The sequence below is a fragment of the Oncorhynchus mykiss genome, chromosome 3, assembly GCF_057628025.1.
Source record: "Oncorhynchus mykiss isolate SJ-2025 chromosome 3, ASM5762802v1, whole genome shotgun sequence".
Taxonomy (NCBI): Eukaryota; Metazoa; Chordata; class Actinopteri; order Salmoniformes; family Salmonidae; genus Oncorhynchus; species Oncorhynchus mykiss.
In genome coordinates this window covers 32,582,463-32,607,822 of record NC_143024.1, presented here as the reverse complement: position 1 = coordinate 32,607,822, position 25,360 = coordinate 32,582,463, and the positions used below count along the sequence as shown (strand labels likewise).

The 25,360-nt window shown below is 44.4% G+C and overlaps 1 protein-coding gene across 1 annotated transcript; it reads right to left on the bottom strand.

The window, feature by feature from the left end:
- Positions 1–135: 135 nt before the first annotated feature.
- dcst2 (DC-STAMP domain containing 2) lies at positions 136–25,334 on the bottom strand. The gene is made up of 15 exons (XM_036964655.2): positions 25,306–25,334; positions 24,944–25,203; positions 23,152–23,322; positions 22,817–22,918; positions 22,487–22,681; positions 20,048–20,113; positions 19,653–19,866; positions 19,277–19,434; positions 18,857–19,021; positions 18,173–18,340; positions 10,592–10,692; positions 2,185–2,315; positions 1,839–1,966; positions 698–1,303; positions 136–581 (listed from the first exon to the last, which is right to left on the bottom strand). The coding sequence occupies exons 1-14, from the start codon at positions 25,332–25,334 to the stop codon at positions 1,206–1,208; spliced, it is 1,986 nt and encodes a 661-aa protein (XP_036820550.2). The 3' UTR covers positions 136–581; positions 698–1,205.
- Between the last annotated feature and the right edge of the window lie 26 nt (positions 25,335–25,360).

Here is a 25,360-nt window from a genome sequence, read left to right as displayed (position 1 = left end):
AATTTAACCAAAACCAAACAAGCTCATTTACATTCTAGATTTGGAGAACACTTCAAATGAATCTACTAGTTCACTATAAAGTTCCCCTATTTTTATTGCACTTACATATGGAAAATAAATGTGCTAATGCTTTGATAATATGGGAAAAAAATATTTTAATACTAAATTAAATGTATATAACTTAGAAAGTCATTTGCTCATCCCTATTAGCATCTGTAGCCTCTTTATCACAGACTGCAGTTCTGAGCTGAGCACAATTAGTTCCTTCTGAATGTCAATGGAGCTGGTTGGTTAAGGTGGTCATCCCTGAGAAAGTTTGTTGTTGTGAGTTGTGGTCAAGGCTGTGAACTGTGACCGTTCTCAGGCATCCATACTGAGAGTGGTCAATCCGGCCAGAGGTGACAGAGTGAAACGAGGCGTCACTGTCTGAAGTGTCACTCTCGCACCCTTGGGTCTCCAGCCCCCTGCTCACATAGATGGCCGAGAGGGACAATGTTGGGTTGGGGTTGTGGTTATAGTCATCGTCACTAGGCTCAGAGTGGTCCTGTTCTGAGTAGTCTTGGTAAATCATATCTGGCTCACTGGGGATGACAGGCAGAGATAATGAATGCTCAATTAAATGTCAGATCATGTTCATTCTGATGGTAATGACAGTAGTGATCATAATCATAAATATGAAGAGTCACATCTCCATTACCTGTGTTCAGAGTCACTGGGGGGACTGATATGACCACTACTGTCCCCACTGTCTCCTTCCACCAGCCCTATACTGCTGTAGGCCCCACGCTGCACCCTGCTCTCTGAGGGCCGCCGCCGGGTTGCCATGGAGATCCTCCTCTTCATCAGTCTCCTGGTGCCCCTGTGGGTGATGTGGGGGGAAGTTAGGGCGGCGGTCCACAGGCCCAGCTGCTCATCATCACTGGAGTCTCTGGAACATACAGGTTATACCACACAACTGCTATTCTGTATGACTAAGGGGCACATTTTAGTTAATTCATTCATTTTTATTCCACATTAGTTATATGTTTAGTTACTGTGTGACAACTGGTTTCTAGTGACACAATGCAATTGGGGCAAGTGAGTAATTTACTGTATCTTAAGTGTAACCAAACAAAGTGTAACATGATAGTTAAATGGTCAACTAGAGTCTAACAGGTTTAACATTCTAACAGGTGGTCATCATGAGTAATGCCCCTGTGGAAGACTCACAGCTCTTCCTCACAGTCCTCCTGAAAGGTCAGGGGTCCCATGCAAACTGCACACACCTGGCCAATACTCTGGAAGCACTGCTTACAGTATACCCCTGTGTAATGTTAAAACAGCAGATGGGTTAGAGTGCAACAAACCAGGGTGGAGCAGTTGAATGGAACAGAAAAGTCAGATTGCCAAGGGGAACATAAAACTCAACAAGACCAGGGGCAATGTCACAAAATAATATCAAAGATATGGCTCGCAAATCTGGGTTAACATTCTGAAACAACAAGTAATCCCTAAGTGGTTTCAAAGAGTTTTGAAAGGGGTTTTGAGAAACACTCCTTGTGGTGCTTCACCAAAGGTGTTAGCTGATTTCTTATCCTTCTAGGGTGAGTCAACAGTTTAACAGAGTCAACTCACTCACTGTACACACAGTAAGGTCAAACTCCAATTCATTTTACAAGGAAAATGGAAAGATTTTATGATACTCAAAGAAAAGCGGTACATGAAAGGCAGGTAAACATTTATGAGCTTGTAGAGTTTTTAAAGGAAACCAATCTACTTTTCAAGGGGGTCCTATAAACAAAAACAAAAAATCCCCAAACAAAGACAACCTTAAAAAGGTCTGAGTTCGGCTGCTGTACCTTTACACTGAGGGGTGATGCATGTGACCATGCTGGGGTCGCTCTGTCCCTCTCCTCTCCTTCCACAGGCCATGCAAGAGACAGAGGACACCCCCAGAATTTCAGCCAGGTAGGACCCACCTGGGAGGCTAGATTAAAGAACACATCATTAGCTGTAATAACATTAGTGACATGTCAAAGTTATTTGTGCACACATCCACTATAAATATGTGTCATGTGTTACAGTCCTGGACTACTCTGGATTTGCATGGGCAAAGAAAATGCACTAGTTAAAATATTAATATGGTGAAAAATGCAAAATGGCTTCTAGAATGGGAGATTTAGGTGAAATTGACATTCATTTTACCAGGTTGTGAGTGTCTGGAGGAATCTGGTCCCCTCTCTGTCTGCCCTGCTCCTGGCTACAGACCTCAGCAGGGCTTTACCTAGAGACTTACGCTGGCTCTGGATCCTCCTGTGGAGGAGATGCACCCGCTTCTGCCCCACAGAGGAACGAGAAACACCATTACCTGCTCTGTGTTGTGTTAAAAGTGTCTGGATCTGGAAAAGGTGCTGGACAAATAGAATTCATCTGCAGCCTGGCCCAGTTGATAATCTATAGAATTTCCTGATCATGCTTGTCAATCTCAGAGAGGAAATTAGATTGTCACCAGGGCAAGACAATAAATACCCATCGGCTGACAATAGACAAATACAGGTAATTGCCAAAATAAAGTAAACACTTGAGTAAATGAGGGATACTGTCATGTTGTGTCTTGTTTCTGTCCTTTCCCTTCACCCTGTCTCCCTCTGCTGGTCGTTATTAGGTTACCTTTTCTCCCCCTCTTTCCCCCAGCTGTTCCTTGTCTCCTCCTAACTACCTCGTCACCCCTTTTCCCACCTGTTCCCTTTTTCCCTCTGATTAGTCCTCTATATCTCTCTCTGTTTTTGTTTCTGTCTTTGTCGGATTCTTGTTTGTGTTGTTCATGCCTGAACCAGACTATCGTCATGTTTGCTGCAACCTTGTCCTGTCCTGTCGGAATCTGCCGGTCCATCTGAGCCTACGTTTGTTTTGTTATTAAAGAAGCTCTGTTTACGTTAAGTCGCTTTTGGGTCCTCATTCACGCACCGTAACAGAAGAATCCGACCAAGAATGGACCCAGCGACTTCGGATCCTCTCCACTCAGCCGTCGAGATCCAGGGAGCGATGCTAGGCAGACACGAGCAGGAATTGTCTGCTGCTCGACATGCCGTTGAGACCCTGGCCACCCAAGTCTCCAACCTCACAGAACAGGTTCACCATCTCCGCCTCGATCCACCGGCCACTTCCAGGGCTTTCGAATCTCCGGAGCCCAGAATCAATAACCCGCCGTGTTACTCTGGGGAGCCCACTGAATGCCGCTCGTTCCTCACCCAGTGTGATATTGTGTTTTCTCTCCAGCCCAACACTTACTCCAGGAGCACTGCTCGTGTCGCCTACGTCATATCTCTCCTTATTGGACGGGCTCGTGAGTGGGGCACGGCAATCTGGGAGGCAAGGGCTGAGTGTACTAACCAGTATCAGGACTTTAAGGAGGAGATGATACGGGTTTTTGATCGATCAGTTTTTGGGGAGGAGGCTTCCAGGGTCCTGTCCTCCCTATGTCAAGGTAATCGATCCATAACAGACTACTCTATTGAGTTTCGCACTCTTGCTGCCTCCAGTGGCTGGAACGAGCCGGCTTTGCTCGCTCGTTTTCTGGAGGGTCTCCGCGCAGAGGTAAAGGATGAGATTCTCTCCCGGGAGGTTCCTTCCAGCGTGGATTCCTTGATTGAACTCGCTATTCGCATTGAGCGACGGGTTGATCTTCGTCACCGAGCTCGTGGAAAGGAGCTCGCGTTCTCCGTTGCCCCCCTCTCCGCATCACTACCATCTTCCTCTGCCGGCTCGGGTGCTGAGCCTATGCAGCTGGGAGGTATCCGCATCTCGACTAAGGAGAGGGAACGGAGAATCACCAACCGCCTCTGTCTCTATTGCGGTTCTGCTGGTCATTTTGTCACTTCATGTCCAGTAAAAGCCAGAGCTCATCAGTAAGCGGAGGGCTACTGGTGAGCGCTACTACTCCTGTCTCTCCTTCAAGATCCTGCACTACCTTGTCGGTCCATCTACGCTGGACCGGTTCGTCAGCTTCCTGCAGTGCCTTAATAGACTCTGGGGCGGAGGGCTGTTTTATGGACGAGACCTGGGCTCGGGAACATGACATTCCTCTCAGACAGTTAAGGGAGTCCACGGCCTTGTTCGCCCTGGATGGTAGTCCTCTCCCCAGGATTCAGCGTGAGACGCTACCTTTAACCCTCACTGTTTCTGGTAATCATAGCGAAACCATTTCTTTTTTATTTTTTCGTTCACCTTTTACACCTGTTGTTTTGGGCCATCCCTGGCTAGTTTGTCATAATCCTTCCATTAATTGGTCTAGTAATTCTATCCTCTCCTGGAACGTCTCTTGTCATGTGAAATGTTTAATGTCTGCTATCCCTCCTGTTTCCTCTGTCTCTTCTTCACAGGAGGAGCCTGGTGATTTGACAGGGGTGCCGGAGGAATATCACGATCTGCGCACGGTGTTCAGTCGGTCCAGGGCCACCTCTCTTCCTCCACACCGGTCGTATGATTGTAGTATTGATCTCCTTCCGGGAACCACTCCCCCCCGGGGTAGACTATACTCTCTGTCGGCTCCCGAACGTAAGGCTCTCGAAGATTATTTGTCTGTAGCTCTTGCCGCCGGTACCATAGTCCCCTCCTCCTCTCCCGCCGGAGCGGGGTTTTTTTTTGTTAAGAAGAAGGACGGGTCCCTGCGCCCCTGCATAGATTATCGAGGGCTGAATGACATAACAGTGAAGAATCGTTATCCGCTTCCTCTTATGTCTTCAGCCTTCGAGATCCTGCAGGGAGCCAGGTTTTTCACTAAGTTGGACCTTCGTAACGCTTACCATCTCGTGCGCATCAGGGAGGGGGACGAGTGGAAGACGGCGTTTAACACTCCGTTAGGGCACTTTGAATACCGGGTTCTTCCTTTCGGCCTCGCTAACGCTCCAGCTGTCTTTCAGGCATTAGTCAATGATGTCCTGAGAGACATGCTGAACATCTTTGTTTTCGTTTACCTTGACGATATCCTGATTTTTTCACCGTCACTCCAGATTCATGTTCAGCACGTTCGACGTGTCCTCCAGCGCCTTTTAGAGAATTGTCTTTTTGTGAAGGCTGAGAAGTGCTCTTTTCATGCCTCCTCCGTCACATTTCTCGGTTCTGTTATTTCCGCTGAAGGCATTAAGATGGATCCCGCTAAGGTCCAAGCTGTCATTGATTGGCCCGTCCCTAGGTCACGCGTCGAGCTGCAGCGCTTTCTCGGCTTCGCGAACTTCTATCGTCGTTTCATCCGTAATTTCGGTCAGGTGGCAGCCCCTCTCACAGCCCTTACTTCTGTCAAGACGTGCTTTAAGTGGTCCGTTTCCGCCCAGGGAGCTTTTGATCTCCTCAAGAATCGTTTTACATCCGCACCTATCCTTGTTACACCTGACGTCACTAGACAGTTCGTTGTCAAGGTTGACGCGTCAGAGGTGGGCGTGGGAGCCATTCTTTCTCAGCGCTCCCTCTCTGACGACAAGGTCCACCCTTGCGCGTATTTTTCTCATCGCCTGTCGCAGTCGGAACGTAACTATGATGTGGGAAACCGCGAACTGCTCGCCATCCGCTTAGCCCTAGGCGAATGGCGACAGTGGTTGGAGGGGGCGACCGTTCCTTTTGTCGTTTGGACTGACCATAGGAACCTTGAGTACATCCGTTCTGCCAAACGACTTAATGCGCGTCAGGCGCGCTGGGCGCTGTTTTTCGCTCGTTTCGAGTTCGTGATTTCTTATCGTCCGGGCTCTAAGAACACCAAGCCTGATGCTTTATCTCGTCTCTTCAGTTCTTCAGTAGCCTCCACTGACCCCGAGGGGATTCTCCCTGAGGGGCGTGTTGTCGGGTTGACTGTCTGGGGAATTGAGAGGCAGGTAAAGCAAGCACTCACTCAGACTCCGTCGCCGCGCGCTTGTCCTAGGAACCTTCTTTTCGTTCCCGTTCCTACTCGTCTGGCCGTTCTTCAGTGGGCTCACTCTGCCAAGTTAGCCGGCCACCCTGGCGTTCGGGGTACGCTTGCTTCCATTCGCCAGCGTTTTTGGTGGCCCACCCGGGAGCATGACACGCGTCGCTTCGTGGCTGCTTGTTCGGTCTGCGCGCAGACTAAGTCCGGTAACTCCCCTCCTGCCGGCCGTCTCAGGCCGCTTCCCATTCCCTCTCGACCGTGGTCTCACATCGCCTTAGATTTTGTCACCGGACTGCCTTCGTCAGCGGGGAAGACTGTTATTCTTACGGTTGTCGACAGGTTCTCTAAGGCGGCTCATTTTATTCCCCTTGCTAAGCTTCCTTCTGCTAAAGAGACGGCACAGATCATAATCGAGAATGTTTTCAGAATTCATGGCCTTCCGTCAGACGTCGTTTCGGACAGAGGTCCGCAATTCACGTCTCAATTTTGGAGGGAGTTTTGCCGTTTGATTGGGGCTTCCGTCAGTCTCTCTTCCGGCTTTCACCCCCAGTCTAACGGTCAAGCAGAACGGGCCAATCAGACTATTGGTCGCATCTTACGCAGTCTTTCTTTTCGCAACCCTGCGTCTTGGTCAGAACAGCTCCCCTGGGCAGAATACGCCCACAACTCGCTTCCTTCGTCTGCGACCGGGCTATCTCCTTTTCAGAGTAGCCTCGGGTACCAGCCTCCGCTGTTCTCATCTCAGTTCGCCGAGTCCAGCGTTCCCTCCGCTCAGGCTTTTGTCCAACGTTGCGAGCGCACCTGGAAGAGGGTCAGGTCGGCACTTTGCCGTTATAGGGTGCAGACTGTGAGGGCTGCTAATAAGCGTAGAACTAAGAGTCCTAGATATTGTCGCGGTCAGCGAGTTTGGCTCTCCACTCAGAACCTTCCCCTTAAGACCGCTTCTCGCAAGTTGACCCCGCGGTTCATTGGTCCGTTCCGTATTTCTCAGATCATTAATCCTGTCGCAGTTCGACTTCTTCTTCCGCGATATCTTCGTCGCGTCCACCCGGTCTTCCATGTCTCCTGTATCAAGCCCGTTCTTCGCGCCCCCGCTCGTCTTCCCCCCCCCCCCCCCCCCCATCCTTGTCGAGGGCGCACCCATCTACAGGGCCCGTAGGATTTTGGACATGCGTCCTCGGGGCCGTGGTCATCAGTACCTAGTAGATTGGGAGGGGTACGGTCCTGAGGAGAGGAGTTGGGTTCCCTCTCGGGACGTGCTGGACCGTGCGCTGATCGAGGATTTCCTCCGTTGCCGCCAGGTTTCCTCCTCGAGTGCGCCAGGAGGCGCTCGGTGAGTGGGGGGGTACTGTCATGTTGTGTCTTGTTTCTGTCCTTTCCCTTCACCCTGTCTCCCTCTGCTGGTCGTTATTAGGTTACCTTTTCTCCCCCTCTTTCCCCCAGCTGTTCCTTGTCTCCTCCTAACTACCTCGTCACCCCTTTTCCCACCTGTTCCCTTTTTCCCTCTGATTAGTCCTCTATATCTCTCTCTGTTTTTGTTTCTGTCTTTGTCGGATTCTTGTTTGTGTTGTTCATGCCTGAACCAGACTATCGTCATGTTTGCTGCAACCTTGTCCTGTCCTGTCGGAATCTGCCGGTCCATCTGAGCCTACGTTTGTTTTGTTATTAAAGAAGCTCTGTTTACGTTAAGTCGCTTTTGGGTCCTCATTCACGCACCGTAACAGATACAAAATATATTGAAAGCAGGTGCTTCCACAGAGGTGTGGTTCCTGAATTAATTAAGCAATTAACCTTTCATCATGCTTAGGGTCATGTATAAAAATGCCCAGTTGCCCATTATTTTGGCTAACATGGCTAGAAGAAGAGTTCTCAGTGACTTTGAAAGAGGGGTCTCAAGGCAGTATAAGGGTTTAAAGGGTGTGTGTATGTCTCAGTCACCAGATCTCAATTCTCATTCCAATTGAACACTTATGGGAGATTCTGTAGTGGCGCATGTTTACGGCGCCCTGTTTACATCGTGACGTATTTCATTACACCGTGCGTCATCTTCACGGAGTCTTGCCCCACTGCTGAACGGACAAGTGTAGTGTTTGCAATGCAAGATGGAGGAGAGCCTGTCTCTCGTCAGAGATTGCACATATTTAGTGCAATTACAAAATGTGACTTTTTCATTCAAGACAGGATAAATATATTGTTACAGGTGATAATAAAACATGTTTTGTTGAGTTACTTTTTCCTCAACTTGTTTCTATAACTTTATAGCAAGTCAAGCTAGATTGCACTGCAGAGCAGCTAGCTAAAAGCTAGGCTAGGTTGACGATACCATTGTAGCTAGCGACCTCCACCTAATAATTATCAGCAAAAACAAACGTCATTACCATCACAATGAACTTAAAAAGGGAGGCAACAGTCATATAGTAGAATTGGCTTAACAGCCTATGTGTATTATTTAACATAGCTATTAAAATACTATTAACTTATAGGAAGTTGTTAGCTATCCCATAAAGCCATTACCGAAAACAACATATTATCTTCTGTGGTCTGGCAACTTCCTGTTCTTCGACAAAATGTGAAAAATGTAAAAGTATGCAAAAATTTCAAAGTGTGCGTTGTCCGTCCTGCAACGGAGCCTTCAACCGCAAGGGGGCATTGCATTTGCACTCCGTTGAGGACTTCCCTATTGAAATGCATGACATCCGGTGCAACGTAACAGAGTGCTTATGGGTAATGTGAACGAGGTTTAAGACAGCGTTTTTCCACCACCCTTAATCTTAGGGATTAGGCATCCCGCTAGTGGTACACCAGTCGACAACATCCAGAGAAATTGGTGGGCGTGCAATTCAAATAAAGAATCGGAATATTAAACATTCACTAACAAGTATCTTATATAATTTAAAAGTTTAAATTCTTGTTAATCTAACTGCGTTGTCCGATTTACAATAGGCTTTACAGGGAAAGCATACCATGCGATTGTCTGAAGATGGCACCCCACAACATATTTTTCAACCAGCACAGGCTTCATAAAATCACAAATAGCGATTAAATAAATCACTTACTTTTGAAGATCTTTCTCTGTTTGAAATTCCAAGGGTCCCAGCTACAACATGAATGGTCGTTTTGTTAGATAAAATCCTTCTTTATATCCCAAAAAGTCTGTTTAGTTGGCGCCATCAATTTCAGTAATCCACTCATTCAACATGCAGACAAAGGAGTCCAAAAAGCTACCGCTAAACTTCGGCCAAACAAGTCAAACGATATTTCTATGTAATCCTCAGGTGCTCTAAAATGTAAATAAACTATAATATTTCCTACGGAAAGTAGTATGCTCAATAGGAAAGTAGAATTAGTAAGCGTGCACCCTCTTCCTCACGCGCCGAAAGACTGACATTGTTCCGGTGCTCTCTTCACCAAAACTCAAAATTCTTGCTAGTTTAAAAAAAAAACAAGCCTGAAACCTTGAATAAAGACCGTTGACATCTACTGGAAGCCATAAGAATTGCAACCTGGGAGCCGGAATTACATAGAACCCATAGCTTCCACAGTAAGAGCCTGGGACCTAAAAATAAATTCTGGTTGGTTTTTCTTCTGATTTTCGTCTGCCATATCAATTCTGTTATAGTCACAGATATTAATTTGACAGTTTTTGAAACTTCAAAGTGTTTTCTATCCAATGCTACCAATATATAGATATATGCATATCCTGGCTTCTGGATCTGAGTAACAGGCAGTTTACTTTGGGCACGCCTGTCAGGCGGAAATTCAGGAAACTAGACCCTATCGCTAAGAAGTTTTAACAAAACCCCAAATTATGGAATTTCTCATGGAAGAATGTTGTCGCATCACTCTAAAAGATAAATAGAGTTCCAGACACTTGTGGAATCTATGCCAAGGTGCATTGACGCTGTTCTGGTGGCTTGTGGTGGCCTCGCGCCCTATTAAGACACTTTATGTTGGTGTTTCATTTATTTTGGCAGTTACCTGTAGATCGCGTTATGTGTGCACATATACTAAGTTACGTTACACAGACCCGGTGTCGATGCTCAACATTCTGTACATGGTTTCAATTCCAACAGTCTACTATAAAATGTAGTAACACTAAACCTGAAGCTGCTGGCAAAGTGTATGAACACTGCCATTAGAATGATGCAACACCTTCCCTGTCACACCAGTTTGTAATAGATCATGGCTGAGTGTGATGCTAACCGTGCCACTACTAGTATACAAACAATGACAAAGACCGCCACAATATAAGACCAGCATTCAATTTCTGTCTGTTCTTTTGTCCTGAAATCAAGATAAGCACATCTGTATTGCAGTGCAGTGCTGACCTGCCTGTTCCCCTGAAGTCTTGAAATTGTTTAAATTCTATGCATGGTTCACATTCCTCCCAGACCAGCAGACTACTGCAGAACTAGTTCTATTGTGCCTGCCCAAAATCACAACCTGAAGTGGCTATTGTGAACAAATCTATCTGTGGATCTTTTTATTTCAGTGTAGTTTTTATGTAACTGACAGCCCCTAACTCGTCGGTGTTTGCAGATCTAAAGGAAATGGATAGATGGAAGCAACAGCTAAGTCCACTGGAAAGGTATCCATCTATTACTACACCTACCTGGTTCCCTCAGATCAGCAAACACAGAAGTGGTAAGGACTAGAGGAGGGGGTTTGGGACTGGACAGATAAGGAGAGAGGTGTGACTGAGTAATAACGTACCCGTTCTCGTTTTGGGTGGTACCTGGCACACACGAGTCTCCTTAACCGCTTGACGTAGCTTCCAGCGAACACAATGAACAAGGTGAGTCCATAGAGGAATCCTGTGATAAGAGAGGAAGCAAAGTGAACAGGTTATTTTGTCCACTGGGTGTCAGTGTCTTTTAGCAACAATTGTCCATTACAGAGACCCTGTAGCCAGAACACGAGCCAGAACAGCTTCAATGCACCTTGGCATACACTGTTGTGTCTGGAGCTCTATCGGAGGGATGAGACACCATTCTTCCACGATAAATTCCATCATTTGGTGTTTTGTTGATAATAGAAAACGTGTTCTCAGGCACTGCTCCAGAATCACTTCCATAAGTGTTCAATTGGGTTGAGATCTTGTGACCACTATCGCCCTGTGGATGGGAGAATTGTCATCTTATGGGAGCATAGCCATGGTAGCAAAAATAATGGCCAAAATAATTTTATACATGACCCTAAGCATGATGGGATGTTAATTGCTTAACATTAATTGCTTAAGCATCTGCTTTCAATATACTTTGTATCCCCCATTTCCATTATTTTGGCAGATAATGTTAGGGGCAAGTTCTACCAGATATTTTAAGTTTAAAAGTCCCCCCAAAATATATTTACTGAACAAAAATATAAACGCAACATGTAAAGTGTTTGTGCCATGTTTCATAAGCTGAAATAAAAGATCCCATATATTTTCCATATGCACAAAAAGCTTATTTCTCTCACATTTTATGCACACATTTGTTTACATCTCTGTTAGCGAGCATTTCTCCTTTGCCAAGATAATCCATCCACCTGACAGGTGTGGCATATCAAGAAGCTGATTAAACCACATGATCATTACACAGGTGCATCTTGTGCTGGGCACAATAAAAGGCCACTAAGATGTGCAGTTTTGTCACACAACACAATGCCATAGATGTCTCAAGTTTTGAGGGAGCATACAATTGAAATGCTGACTGCAGGAATGTCCCCCAGAGCTGTTGCCAGATCATTGAATGTTAATTTGTCTACCATAAGCCACCTCCAACATCTTTTTAGAGAATTTGGCAGTACATCTAACCGGCCACACAACCGCAAACCACATGTAACCACGCCAGTCCACAACCTCCACATCCGGCTTCTTCACCTGCAGGATTTTCTGAAATCAGTCACCTGGACAGCTGATGATACTGAGGAGTATTTCTGCCTATAATATAGCCCCTTTGTGGAGAAAAACTCATTTTGATTGGCTGGATCCCCAGTGGGTGGGCCTATGCCCTCCCAGGCCCACCCATGGCTGCACCCCTGCCCAGTCATGTGAAATCCATAGATGAATACATTTATTTCAATTGACTGATTTACTTATATGAACTGTAACTCAGTAAAATGGTAGTTGACTATATTGCCACTCCTCTTTGCCATCTCTTCAATCTAAGCCTACAGGAAAGTGTGTGCCCTCAGGACTGGATGGAAGCAAAATTCATTCCACTACCTAAGAATAGCAAAGCACCCTTAACTGATTCACACAGCCAACCAATCCTGCTACTGACCCTTAGTAAACCTTTGGGAAAAAATTGTGTTTGACCAGATACAATGCTTTTTCACAGTAAACAAACTAATAACTGACTTTCAGCACGCTTATACGGAAGGGCACTCAAAATGTACTGCACTGACACAAATGGCTGATGATTGGCTGAAAGAAATTGATAATAAGAAGATTGTGGGAGCTGTTTTGTTAGACTTCAGTGCAGCTTTTGACATTATCGATCATAGTCTGCTGCAAAATATATGTTTTATGGGTTTACATCCTCTGCCATATTGTGGATTGAGAGTTACATATCTACCAGAACGCAGAGGATGTTCTTTAATGGATGCTTCTCTAACTTAAACCAATCAATCAATAAAATAAAATATAAAGACCTTCTTACATCACCTGATGTCAAAGTGCTGTACAGAAACCCAGTCTAAAACCCCAAACAGCAAGCAATGGAGGTGTTGAAGCATAGTGGCTAGGAAAACCTCCTTAGAAAGGCCAGAACCTAGGAAGAAACCAAGAGAGGAACCAGGCTATGTGGGGTGGCCAGTCCTCTTCTGGCTGTGCCGGGGGAAGTTTATAACAGAACATGGCCAATATGTTCAAATGTTCATAGATGACCAGCATGGTCAAATAATAATAATCACAGTGGTTGTCGAGGGTGCAACAGGTCAGCACCTCGGCAGTAAATGTCAGTTGGCTTTTCATAGCCGATCATTCAGAGTATCTCTAACTCTCCTGCTGTCTCTAGAGAGTTGGAAACAGCAGGTCTGGTTGAATACCAAGTAGATTTAGGCATACCTAAAGGTAGCTGTGTTGGCCCCTTACTTTTTAATATTTTTACTAATGACCTACCATTAGCATTAATAAAGTCAGTGCATCCATGTACGCTGTTGACTCAACATTATACATGTCAACTACCACAGTAAGTGAAATCACTGCAACACATAAAGATCTGAAGACAGTTTTAGAATTGGTGGCTAGTAAAAAGATAGTCCTAAATATATCAAAACCTAAAAGCATTGTACTTGGAACAAATCATTCACCAAACCAGTGGTTCCCAAACTAGGGGTCGCCTGATATGAAAAGGGGGTTGCGGGAGAATTTCCAAAATCCCCTCAAAATCTAAATATATACCTTTATATATAAATTATTCAAATCTAAAAGATAAAATGAAACCAGAGAATGCGCTTAGATCATTGGCAAAGGCCCCACTTGACCGTTGCATTTCCCACGGTGAATGGCTAGGAGAGACTTTGATATTATCGACTGCAATTGATATGGTGAAAACAATGTGTTGGGAGGCAGAGGCACAGAAACTCACTTCAATACCTTTGTCAGATAACACCTTTAAACAAAGAATTGATGCTATTGCTAGCAATCAAGAGGAAACTCTTGACTCAAAAACTTCCAAGCTTATCCTCTCCAAATGGATGTCAGCTGTTAGGGCCGAGATGCCTATGCATTGACTTTTGTTTGCTATACATGTAGGGGGATGCTATTTACAAGGACATATTGTTCTGTCTCACGATTCCCAAGTATGAAACGACATATGGGATGTTGAGTGTGCTGCGTGGCTACATTGATGACGAACAGATTCCATATGGGATCGAATGGTGGACATTTGCACAGATATAGCTCCATCTATCACAGGACAGCCTCTGCACTCTAGTTATGAATGTGTCTCCCTCTGCAATATGGACACATTGTATAATACACCGAGAGCAACTGGTGGCAAAAGAGCTGAGCATAGAACTCGAGATATACTGCAGCAGGTAACTTAAATGGTTAACTACATCAAACCACATCCACTGAGCCCACGCCTGTTCGCAATACTATGTGGAGATATGTGATCAGAGCATGGCAATGTTTCACATCGAGGCTTGGTGGTTATCAAGGGGGAGTGTTGGGGGAAAACATGTGCATTGAGAGAGGAACTGTTGTCATTCACAATGGATATGAAAACAAACAAAAAAACAGACTTGGTTGACTTTCTGTGTAATGAAAAAAAACAAACAGAAAACAGCATCATCAGAAGTGCCCTACACAAGTGACAACTGCTCACCTCCAACGCTTGGATGAGCAGTTTGGGACGGACCTACTTCCCAATGCATTTGAATGTGATCCTGGCTCAGTTGACATGCCGGGAAGTGAAATTGAACAGCTGACATAGCTGTCATGTGACCGAATACTGCAGACAATGCATTCACGGGTCACTACGGAGGAGTTTTGGTTCTTGACTCAAAGGCAATACCCTGCTGTCTCCCTCTGAGCATTAATGCTGCGTTCAAAACAACTGGGAACTCAGAAATCTCCGACTTCCGTATGCTCAAGGCAACTGGGAACTCGGAAAGAAATTAGCTCAGACTGGGAAAAATAGTTTTGAACAGTCATCCAACTCGGAATTCCAACTCAGGAACTCAGGCCTCTTTCTAGGCCTCTGACTTTCTGTTCTAAAGGTCACTGTCGTCATGATTTGAACTTGTTCCCAGTTGTCTTGAAAGCACCATAAAATTCATGGGTGGCTACCCTTGCCAGTTTATATCTGTGTGAAGCTGGATTCAGTGCTCTCTTCTGCATTAAAACCAGATATCGATCCAGGTCGACCACGCCCCCTGACTTTGAGAAGCTCCGATGCAACATGATTCAAGCACACCCATCTCATTAGTGGTGGTGAGATAAGGGACATTATGTCAGACTAATTTGAAAATAGGCTGCTCTCCATTAAAAGTATGTGATGGTGAGTTGAGAAGACAATCAGAAAAACTGTTAGAATGTTTTTCATTTCACTGCCTTAGCTCCCCCCCTAAAAAGTAAACATTGGCTGTACAATGTATAATTTTTTTCACATGGGGTGGGGTCACCAGAATTTTCAGGTTTGGGAACCCCTGCGCTAAACCCTAAACCTAATCTAAATCTTTTAATGAACAATTGAGCAAGTTGGTCTAACCCTAGATTTGAAACTGAAATGGTCTAAACATATTGATGCAACGGTAACTTAGATGGGGAGGTGTCTGATATAGCGCTGCTCTGATTTCGGACATCCTTATCTATAAAACAAGTCCTACAGACCTGGACTACTGCCCAGTCAAATGGTCAAGTGCCACTAAGAAGGACATAGGCAAATTACAGTTGTCTCAAAACAGCACGACTGGCCCTTAAATGTACATAATATCAATAACATTTATGTCAATCTCTCCTGGCTCAAAGTAGAGGATAGATTAACTGCATCACTACTTGTCTTTGTTAGAGGTATTGATGTGTTGAAAGCACCGAACAGCACTGTCTGTTCAAACAGCTAACACACAGCTCAGACACCCATACATATCCCACAAGACATGCCACCAGGGGTCTCTTCACAGACCCTAAGTCCAGAACAGACTCTGGGAAATGCACAGTACTACATAGAGCCATGACTACATGGAACTCTCTTCTACATCAAGTAGCTCAAGCGAGCAGTAAAATCAGATGACAAAACAACAGATAAAACAACAGATAAAACAACAGATAAAACAACAGATAAAACAACAGACAAAACAACAGATAAAACAACAGACAAAACAACAGATAAAACAACAGACAAAACAACAGATAAAACAACAGACAAAACAACAGATAAAAGAACACGTCACAGCACAACACGGGCTGTGAAAAGACACACACACTCTCTAACACACAAACGTTGCAATGTAATATTGTATTATACCATGGCATTCCTTTTTGATTGGCTTTAAGAGCTCGGTATATTTGCACTGTAGAATTCAATGGCTATAGTTCATTTTTATACGTTTTGTTTGAGCTGGTTTTAAAAGCAAAAGTCGAATTGAACACAGTATTGGTATTGTTGAATTTGATATTCATAATAGCAAGCTAGAACTGATGGCTTGGTTAGATACACTAGCAAGTCTGTTTGTTTGGTTACCACGGACACTACTGTAGCCATCTAGTAAACTTGCTAGCTACTTTAATGGATGTTGAACACATTTATACAAACAAATGAACACATTTCTAGTGCCAAATGTGTTAAATTGTAGCCATGGTATAAAAAGGATGATTAACTTATGACTCTATGCATTCTCTGGAAAATAATGTAACTCCATGGACTGTCAGTTCCACTCCACTAGCGCTTGGTGGAACACACCTTCCACGTCATTCAGAATTTTCAATAGAACACATACAGTATATCACAAAAGTGAGTACACCCCTCACATTTTTGTAAATATTTGAGTATATCTTTTCATGTGACAACACTGAAGAAATTACACTTTGCTAGAATGTAAAGTAGTGAGTGTACAGCTTGTATAACAGTGTACATTTGCTGTCCCCTCAAAATAACTCAACACACAGCCATTAATGTCGAAACCGCTGGCAACAAAAGTGAGTACACCCCTAAGTGAAAATGTCCAAATAGGGCCTAATTAGCCCTTTTCCCTCCCCGGTGTCATGTGACTCGTTAGTGTTACAAGGTCTCAGGTGTGAATGGGGAGCAGGTGTGTTAAATTTGGTGTCATCGCTCTCACACTCCCTCATACTGACTGGTCACTGGAAGTTCAACATGGCACCTCATGGCAAAGAACTCTCTGGGGATCTGAAAAAAAATAATTGTTGCTCTACATAAAGATGGCCTGGACTATAAGAAGTTTGCCAAGACCCTGAAACTGAGCTGCAGCACGGTGGCCGACCATACAGCGGTTTAACTGGACGGGTTCCACTCAGAACAGGCCTCGCCATGGTCGACCAAAGAAGTTGAGTGCACGTGCTCATATCCAGAGGTTGTCTTTGGGAAATAGACGTATGAGTGCTGCCAGCATTGCTGCAGAGGTTAAAGGGGTGGGGGGTCAGCCTGTCAGTGCTCAGACCATACGCCGTACACTGCATCAAATTGGTCTGCATGGCTGTTGTCCCAGAAGGAAGCCTCTTCTAAAGATGACGCACAAGAAAGCCCGCAAACAGTTTGCTGAAGACAAGCAGACTAAGGACATAGATTACTGGAACCATGTCCTGTGGTCTGATGAGACCAAGATAAACTGATTTGGTTCAGATGGTGTCAAGCGTGTGTGGCGGCAACCAGGTGAGGAGTACAAAGACAAGTGTGTCTTGCCTACAGTCAAGCATGGTGGTGGGAGTGTCATGGTCTGGGGCTGCATGAGTGCTGCCGGCACTGGGGAGCTACAGTTCATTGAGGGAACCATGAATGCCAACATGTACTGTGACATACTGAAGAAGAGCATGATCCCCCTCCCTTCGGAGACTGGGCCGCAGGGCAGTATTCCAACATGATAACGACCCCAAACACACCTCCAAGACAACCACTGCCTTGCTAAAGAAGCTGAGGGTAAAGGTGATGGACTGGCCAAGCACGTCTCCAGACCTAAACCCTATTGAGCATCTGTGGGGCATCCTCAAACGGAAGGTGGAGGAGTGCAAGGTCTCTAACATCCACCAGCTCCGTGATGTCGTCATGGAGGAGTGGAAGAGGACTCCAGTGGCAACCTGTGAATCTCTGGTGAACTCCATGCCCAGGAGGGTTAAGGCAGTGCTGGAAAATGATGGTGGCCACACAAAATATTGACACTTTGGGCCCAATTTGGACATTTTCACCTAGGGGTGTACTCACTTTTGTTGCCAGCGGTTTAGACATTAATGGCTGTGTATTGAGTTATTTTGAGGGGTCAGCAAATTTACACTGTTATACAAGCTGTACACTCACTACTTTACATTGTAGCAAAGTGTAATTTCTTCAGTGTTGTCACATGAAAAGATATACTCAAATATTTACAAAAATGTGAGGGGTGTACTCACTTTTGTGATATACTGTAGCTCCTCATTGACTATCCCTTACTTAATGTAGTATTGTAAATGTATTGTAAAAATGATATTGTACATTTGTAATAAGAGTAACAATGTGTTGTATGAAGTATTATTGTATTTATAATGTAGGCTGTTTTGTTTTATTCCTGTTTGGACCCCAGGAAGAGTAGATGCTGCCTTGGTAGCACTTGGGGATCCTAGTAAATACTAAATAATACTAGTCTAGGTGTTACCTATGAGCATGTATCCTGAGTGGTCTGGCTCTGAAGGCTCCATCAGACACTTCTTGCTGAGAACAGTGATGTTGCCCTTCTGTAGAATGGCGAAGGCAGCCACTATGTCCTTGAAGATGTCCGAGGCATAGCCTGTGCCATTTACTTCCACCGCCACTACGATGGGTGCTAGAGAGAGCACAAAGAGAGAACAATGTCTTGGATGATGTTGTTCGTTCCAAATATGGTTTGATATACAATTTCATTCGAATAATCTGTACTATAGTATTTAATTGGAAACTGATGTCCAGTTTAATTCCTTGATTGTACTGAATAGAACGAAGTAAAGTGATGTTCAGGACAAGTTTCAGGTAAGGCTACTCATCACACCAAAAAACCACTTTCTCTCATAAAATAAACTGTTCATTATGTCTAAAAAAACTAAGTCCAAAATATCAGCCCAAACAAAACGTCTACAAATAAAATAGCTTGAGACTTGGTTTGTTTGCAGTGTTTCTGGTTTCATTCAGGTAAATATCATTTTTAGAAGCAATAACGAATGCAGACATTATACCTTTCGTCTATTTCTGTTTTTAACCATGCACCTGTGAGTACACTGATGGGTGGGGTGGCTAGTAAGATTTACAGTAAATAACCTTGAACTGAACATCATCTATTTATTTCCCTGTAGCCAGACTGTCTCACCTCTGGCCACGATGTCCCCCTGGGCTTGGTGGTGCACCAGGTCAAACATCCAGAAGACCACCAGGTCCAGCGCCACCACCAGGCATCCCATGGCTATGTGCCTGAGAATGGACACTGCGCTGAGGGCAGCCATCTGCCGCTCCCTGGCTGTCAGGTACACTGAGACTAGAGGACAGGGATGGGTGTGGGGTAGGGGAGGTTAGGTGGGTGGGTGAGTGTTTTCACTGCCATGACATCAATGTTACACTGACTTTCTCTTTCACCTTTCTAGACATTTTTGTTGTTCTCTCTCATTTTCTAACTTCTCTATATCCTTTCGCTTTGTACCTTTTCTCTCCACACCCCCATTGCTTCCTCCCTACAATCCATTTATCTTATCTTCTCTTTCCTGTGCATTCCCTCTCTTCCTGCTCCACTCACATGGTCTGATGTAGGTGCGGGCCTCTCTCTGGCTGAGAGGTAGGACAGGGGTTTTTCCCTCACTAGCCAATCTCTGGTCGAGCTCCTCAAACTGCTCTGTGATGTAAGTGTTGTCAAAGTCATCCTGGTGCAGGTACTTGTGTTTGTACAGGACAGCCCTTTAAAACACACACACAAAGAACACACACACACACACACACAGTATAGAGCATAATTTCCCAAAATCGGTCCTGGGGTCCCCCCGGGTGCAAGTTCTGTTTTTTGCACTACACAGCTGAGGGGGCCCCAGGACCGGAGGGGGGAAACCCTGGTATAGAGTATACCGCTCCTCGTCAAACCTTGTTTGCATGACCCATGTGAATGAATATAGACTTACTGTAGGTACATTAGCAGCAGAAGGAAGAGGCCTATGTAGGCTATTAGCCCCATCACTTCCTGGAAACGTCCCAGCTCCACCGACACTTCCTCCATCATATCCTGTGACACCTGCTGCAGCGACTGACTGCTGTTCACATTCATGTCAAAGTGCATAGAGGTCGATATGTTGAACTCAAACTCCTTCTTCATCTTCTCGAAAGCTGCTATGGTTGCTAGAAGAGAGCAAAGAGACATGCACCAAAATGTGTCACTGTGCATTTGTGACTGTTTAGAATGGCCATCAAAAAGGAGTTACAGTAGAATGATGGTATTAAAGAATGTTCTACCTTTGAATAGAGAAATAGTTGAAACCATTATGAGGTCAAGGTTTTTGTACCTCTGCACTTTACTTACGGGCAGCAATCTTTGTCTTCATGTGGCCAACAATGTAAGAAGGAATGATGCAAAACAGCTGACCAACTGAAATGAGAGGAATGTAATTGAGAATTACTGTCCTCATACCTACAATGACATTTCCTCTAGCTAATTTACGTGACAAATGCATCTCTGCATCACAGGCTCTATTCATTGTCTCATAAAACCATTATGAACGGTCATTAAAAGTAAACCCAAATGTCATGTCAGGTTTATAAGACAGCATTATATAGGATTTATGACCCATAGTTTAGAAAGTGAAATGCCACCATTCACTTTATGCTGAGAGCAGCATTCTAGATCTCCCAAGGGCCAGGAAGTGTGTTTTATCTTTTCTTTCTCTTCCTCCTGTCTCTGGCCCTCAGGTCATGTTTGGATTAAAAAGTCACCCGTGCCCGGCTGGCTCCTGGCTGGCTCCTGGCTGGCTCCTGGCTGGCCCGAGAGCAGCGGTGGATATAAAACAATAATTCATTTGAAAAGAAAACATGGGAGGCAGATGGATGGAGGGGAGGCAGAAGGACGGAGAGGGGGGGGGTGATATGGATGGAGGGGAGGCAGAAGGACGGAGGGGGTGGGGGCATATGGATGGAGGGGGAGGCAGAGGGACGGAGGGCGACTCACGGCTATGCTCCTCCTGGAAAATGTGAGAGGAAACCTGAGAGCGGCGTGGGGCTGGAGGGTTTTAACAAGGCCTTGGCCCCTAAGTTACCTTGCCCTCCTAGGCTAAAGAATAACACAGCGCACTGCAGAGCTGCTAGAGAGGAGGGCTGTGCTGTACCTCCACACTGATGTCAACCTCACAACAATGGATTATCTATTTTTCCATGAGCTAACATATTTATAGTCAGCACTTTTTCACCAAAATCGGGAAAAAAACAGGCTTGGGTGTGAAAAAAGGAAACACTAACTGAGTATCAAAAGATTTTAAACCACTGACAACCCAGCTACCACATAATGTTCTGAGAACCTTAATATGTTGCTTAGAGCTTGATGAGAGCGTGGTTATCCTATGGTTATTTTGCATACAACCTTCCCATAACATTTCATAAAGGTTTCTTCGTGGTTCTACTTAAAGTAATGTTCTCAAATTGTTCAGAGAACGTTAAGAAACAATGTTCTTCTGTGGTAATTTCAGCATAAGGTTTTTTACAGGTTTCCTCATGGTTCTATTTAAAGGAATTTTCTCAGAATGTTCGGAGAATGTTAGGATACAAAGTTCTTCTCTGAAAATTCCAGTACTTCAGCATAACGTTTTTTGCAGGTTTCCTTATGGTTCTATTTAAACATTAAGAACATTCTCAGAACATTAAGAAAACTTTCCATAAAAACTCCAAGAAAACATTAACGTTTAAAGAACATAAACATTCCATTCTCAGCAACAACAAAAGTCTCTCTATCCTCTATCTAGTTCAGTGTTTTCAGGTGTGTTGGCCACACCTGATCTTAATGAGTGCTTGTTTCCTTTGAAACAGGGTCTTTTTGAATTGACAAAAATTAACGGCTTTGCATTAGTTAAAAAACCTGGCATGCTAGTTCCATCCTCGTGGCGCAGTGGACTAATTCCATGGATAGAGAGCTGACACCATGCCACAATAAAAAACAAATGTGCTTGCATGATTAATGCCTAAGCAAATTAATTTCCATGTGTCCTATCTATGCTTGGAGATCAAAACAATAAACCTAAGCTAGCAGTGTTATTAAAAGTCTTATTGAAACATTCTCTGAATGTTATTTAATTACCTTAAAATAACCTATAATTTCCATTCGTTAATAAAACCTCCCAGGAAAACTTTCAGGAAACAATAGGAAAACTTTCCCTGCAACCTGAAAAGCTATGTTCCCAGAACAGGTGAAATGTTCACTTCTGTTCTCGGAACTTTTAGAAAAGCCTTAACGGTAAAGAAACCTATGGCTTTGTTCGCAAACCAATGGGAAACCAAAAACGTACTTTCTCAAAACTGCTAAGGAACCAAATTTGCTAGCTGGGAAAGACTTAAAAACAGAGAACAAACATCTCAGATAAAATATGCAATGGTTAGGAGGCAAGGCCCTAACAAAGTTGTTCATTAAAATGGCTCTTTAAGAGAAACATTGAGCTAAGACTGCGACAATGACAATACAGATATGACAACCTAATTAAAACACTACCATAGATTTTCTTATTTTTAAACAACAGACACTTTCCACAGTGATTGAGTCATTTTCACATTTCCTTTGCTCTATTGATACAGCTGTATATGTGCTAAAGCCTCTCAGGTTCCTACTCTTGCGATTTGATCCTGCTTCTTTGTGGACAATAATGTATCCCTCTGACACTATGACAAACAGCTACCCTTCCTCTACTACTGACAGCTGACGGAAGTAAGGGTGAGTGAGGATAGTGATTCTACTGTATGATGGAACAACATGTCAACCAACCTCGAGCGAGACCACAGAGGGGGCGGAACCCATCCACAATGTGACAAAGGAAGTTGAACACAGACAGGAGCTCCATGCAGTCATCACGGGCATCATCAAACAGCTTGTTACACTTCTTATAGGGGGTGCCCAGTTTTTCATTACACACCTCGCCAATGCCAACCAGGAAGTGTAACACGTTTCTCAGGGAACGAGCTGTAACAGGAGGTAGAGGGCACAGAAATCAATGGAAGGCTTCATTTGGAGAGTTAAATTGTTAGATACAGTAACTGTACTAACAATGTCTTCAAGTAATGACAGCGCTAGTATAAGCATGGCCCACAGACTTACCTACGTGGCGGACAGACTCAGTCAGGGCCTGGATTAAGTTCTGTACCCTCCCAGCCACGGAGTGGACATTTTTGGTGATCTCTTTTATCTTGCCCAGCACAGCTGCAACACGTGGACATTAGGAGCTTATAAGGGTGTGTGACATTGCAGAGCACTCAGATTGTGTAGAAATTGTATTGTAAAAGGAGTCATCCACCATATTGTCTCCACCTGCAATGTCCTTCCAGTTCAGTGACCATGGAGAAAACAAAGCTAGTGTGAACTATTTGAGACACCATGTATAATGAGTGTAATTACAGCTGTGTGGTGTGATCTTATGGAACAGCTGGACTCACAGAGAAGAGGTGTAGCCGCTCGCTCCATCAGCTGCTGGGTCTGGTTCATGGCAAGTTCGGCCCCACACACCACGCTGTCCGCTGCACGGTCAAAGTTTTCCAGGGTGTTGGTCATGGGGCCCTGGACCAACATGGAGAAAATGAGGAACAGGAGGAAGTTCTTGCCCTTCACTGTGAGGAAATTCATAAAAAGGTGTGTTAGTGGTACCCAGAACAAGTTGGTCTACTGAGTAATACATTGTAGGTCATTCCTTCCACCCAGGGGTGTTTCTCAGATTTTTTTCTGGGGTGGCCATGGGAAATCAGCAAACTGGATCACAAATAGCATAACCAATTTGCTTAACTACTATGCAATGCATTGAATAACTGTTTCAACTGTTAATTTGCATCTGCCCTAATTTATTCAAATACATTTATTTGAAATGATCCATATGAATCCATATTCAAGTTATTGAGGATCTACACTGATCTCAAAAACGACCTCAGAATCCATATGATGGAAATCCGTCACAGTAATGGAAAACTTTAACCCCTGAATGAACGTATAGTTGGGTTCTTTGGCTAAGCAAAAACAAGCAAAAATGACTCCAGCCATTATCACCTTGGCTGCTTTAACTTTATTCACCCATCATTAAGGGACGTACATAACATTCTAGAACAAACACATGCCATAGCCTACAGCAATTAGCTGCTACACACTAGCTCAGCACCGGGATTAAAAACTTTAATTTATTTTCCTGTCAAATTAAACAGCAGTTACCTACACATCTTCCACCTCTGCACTGCTTTTGTCATCTCAGGGGCGGACTGGGACCAGAAATTGGTGCTGGCATTTCTAACACACTAGCCCATTTGTTTCCCTCGAGGCTCCCACAACAGCCCATTTTTTCAGTTGAGACTCTGATTATAAGCCAGATCATGATAATTTTGCACTAAAAAAGTTAGACAGGCCCACTAGAAAGAATATGGACCAGCCTTTCTGGCATCTCCAAACTGACTGTCCTAAAGAGATTGTGCTAGTGGGTGAGCTACTAGGAAACGTTGCCAGCTGCTCACGACTCCTCTATGAAAGATAGCATACATAGTGCTTTATTTTTAGTAAATGTTTCTTTTCAAAGCGGGGAAAAATGTAAACAGGTTGGAGGTGCCCGTGCCTCTATTATGTTCTTCTTCTGTGGGGTATTCTGGCGGACTACAACCAAACAAAGGTTCATTCCATGTGTGGTAATACTGATGATTTGTCGCCACATATGGTATGTTTACATAGCAGGTTAACGTGGCAGATTAGGTGAATTAATGTAACAGGTTAGGAAAATGATAAGGGTTAGGCTTAGCTACAATGCTATTTGTCAACAATGGTTGTCCAGGACACTACCCCCCCATCGATTCAGAATGGAAGAAATGTAAACAAACAGGCTATGACGAGGACGCACCTCCATCTGTTTCCACCTGTTTCGTACAAAATAGCGGTCTTTCCCTTCTACTGTAAGTGCCTACACCATACTGGGAAACAATATATCCAGTTTGCAGCAATCCCGTTTCAGTCTCTCTGTTTGAAAGGCTGCATTCTGATTTTTTTTTCACACTAATTGGTATTTTCAGATATTTTTCAGAGCTAATCTGATTGTTAAAAATACCAATTAGTGGGGGGGGGAAAGGATCATAATTGGGCTACCTGTCTAAATATTGCCAGTGTTTATTTGACTGGGTAACTGGGTACATTTCAACGCACAGCACATACACATTTTTTTTGTGGTATGGTTAAAACAATCTTCATATGTAGGCTACTCACTTGAACACAGCATTGGCATCATTAGCATAACATTCGCTCGCACACGGATGGAGAGGCCCATACCAAATGCTGTGAGGAAAGCTATGGCAATCGTGGTATACACGCAATACCACAGGCCTTGGTTCTGTACGAACAGTGCAGTCATTCCGTACACAGAGGCAAGGAATAGGCCAAACAAAAACCCGCCCAAACTCCGCACAAGTCCACTGAGACGAGGTTTGGTCTTGCTTCGTGGGCGTCGCCTTGGGAATCTGGGAACCCTGTCAAAAAGGTTAGATATTTAGGCTAAACTCACCAATGACAGCATTATGTAGTAAGCCTATGCATCTCAATAATGTCAATTTGACAATTTATTCCCTTACCGCTTGAGGACCCCCCTCAAACACTCCATCGCGGCTTGGCCACTTTGCACAAACC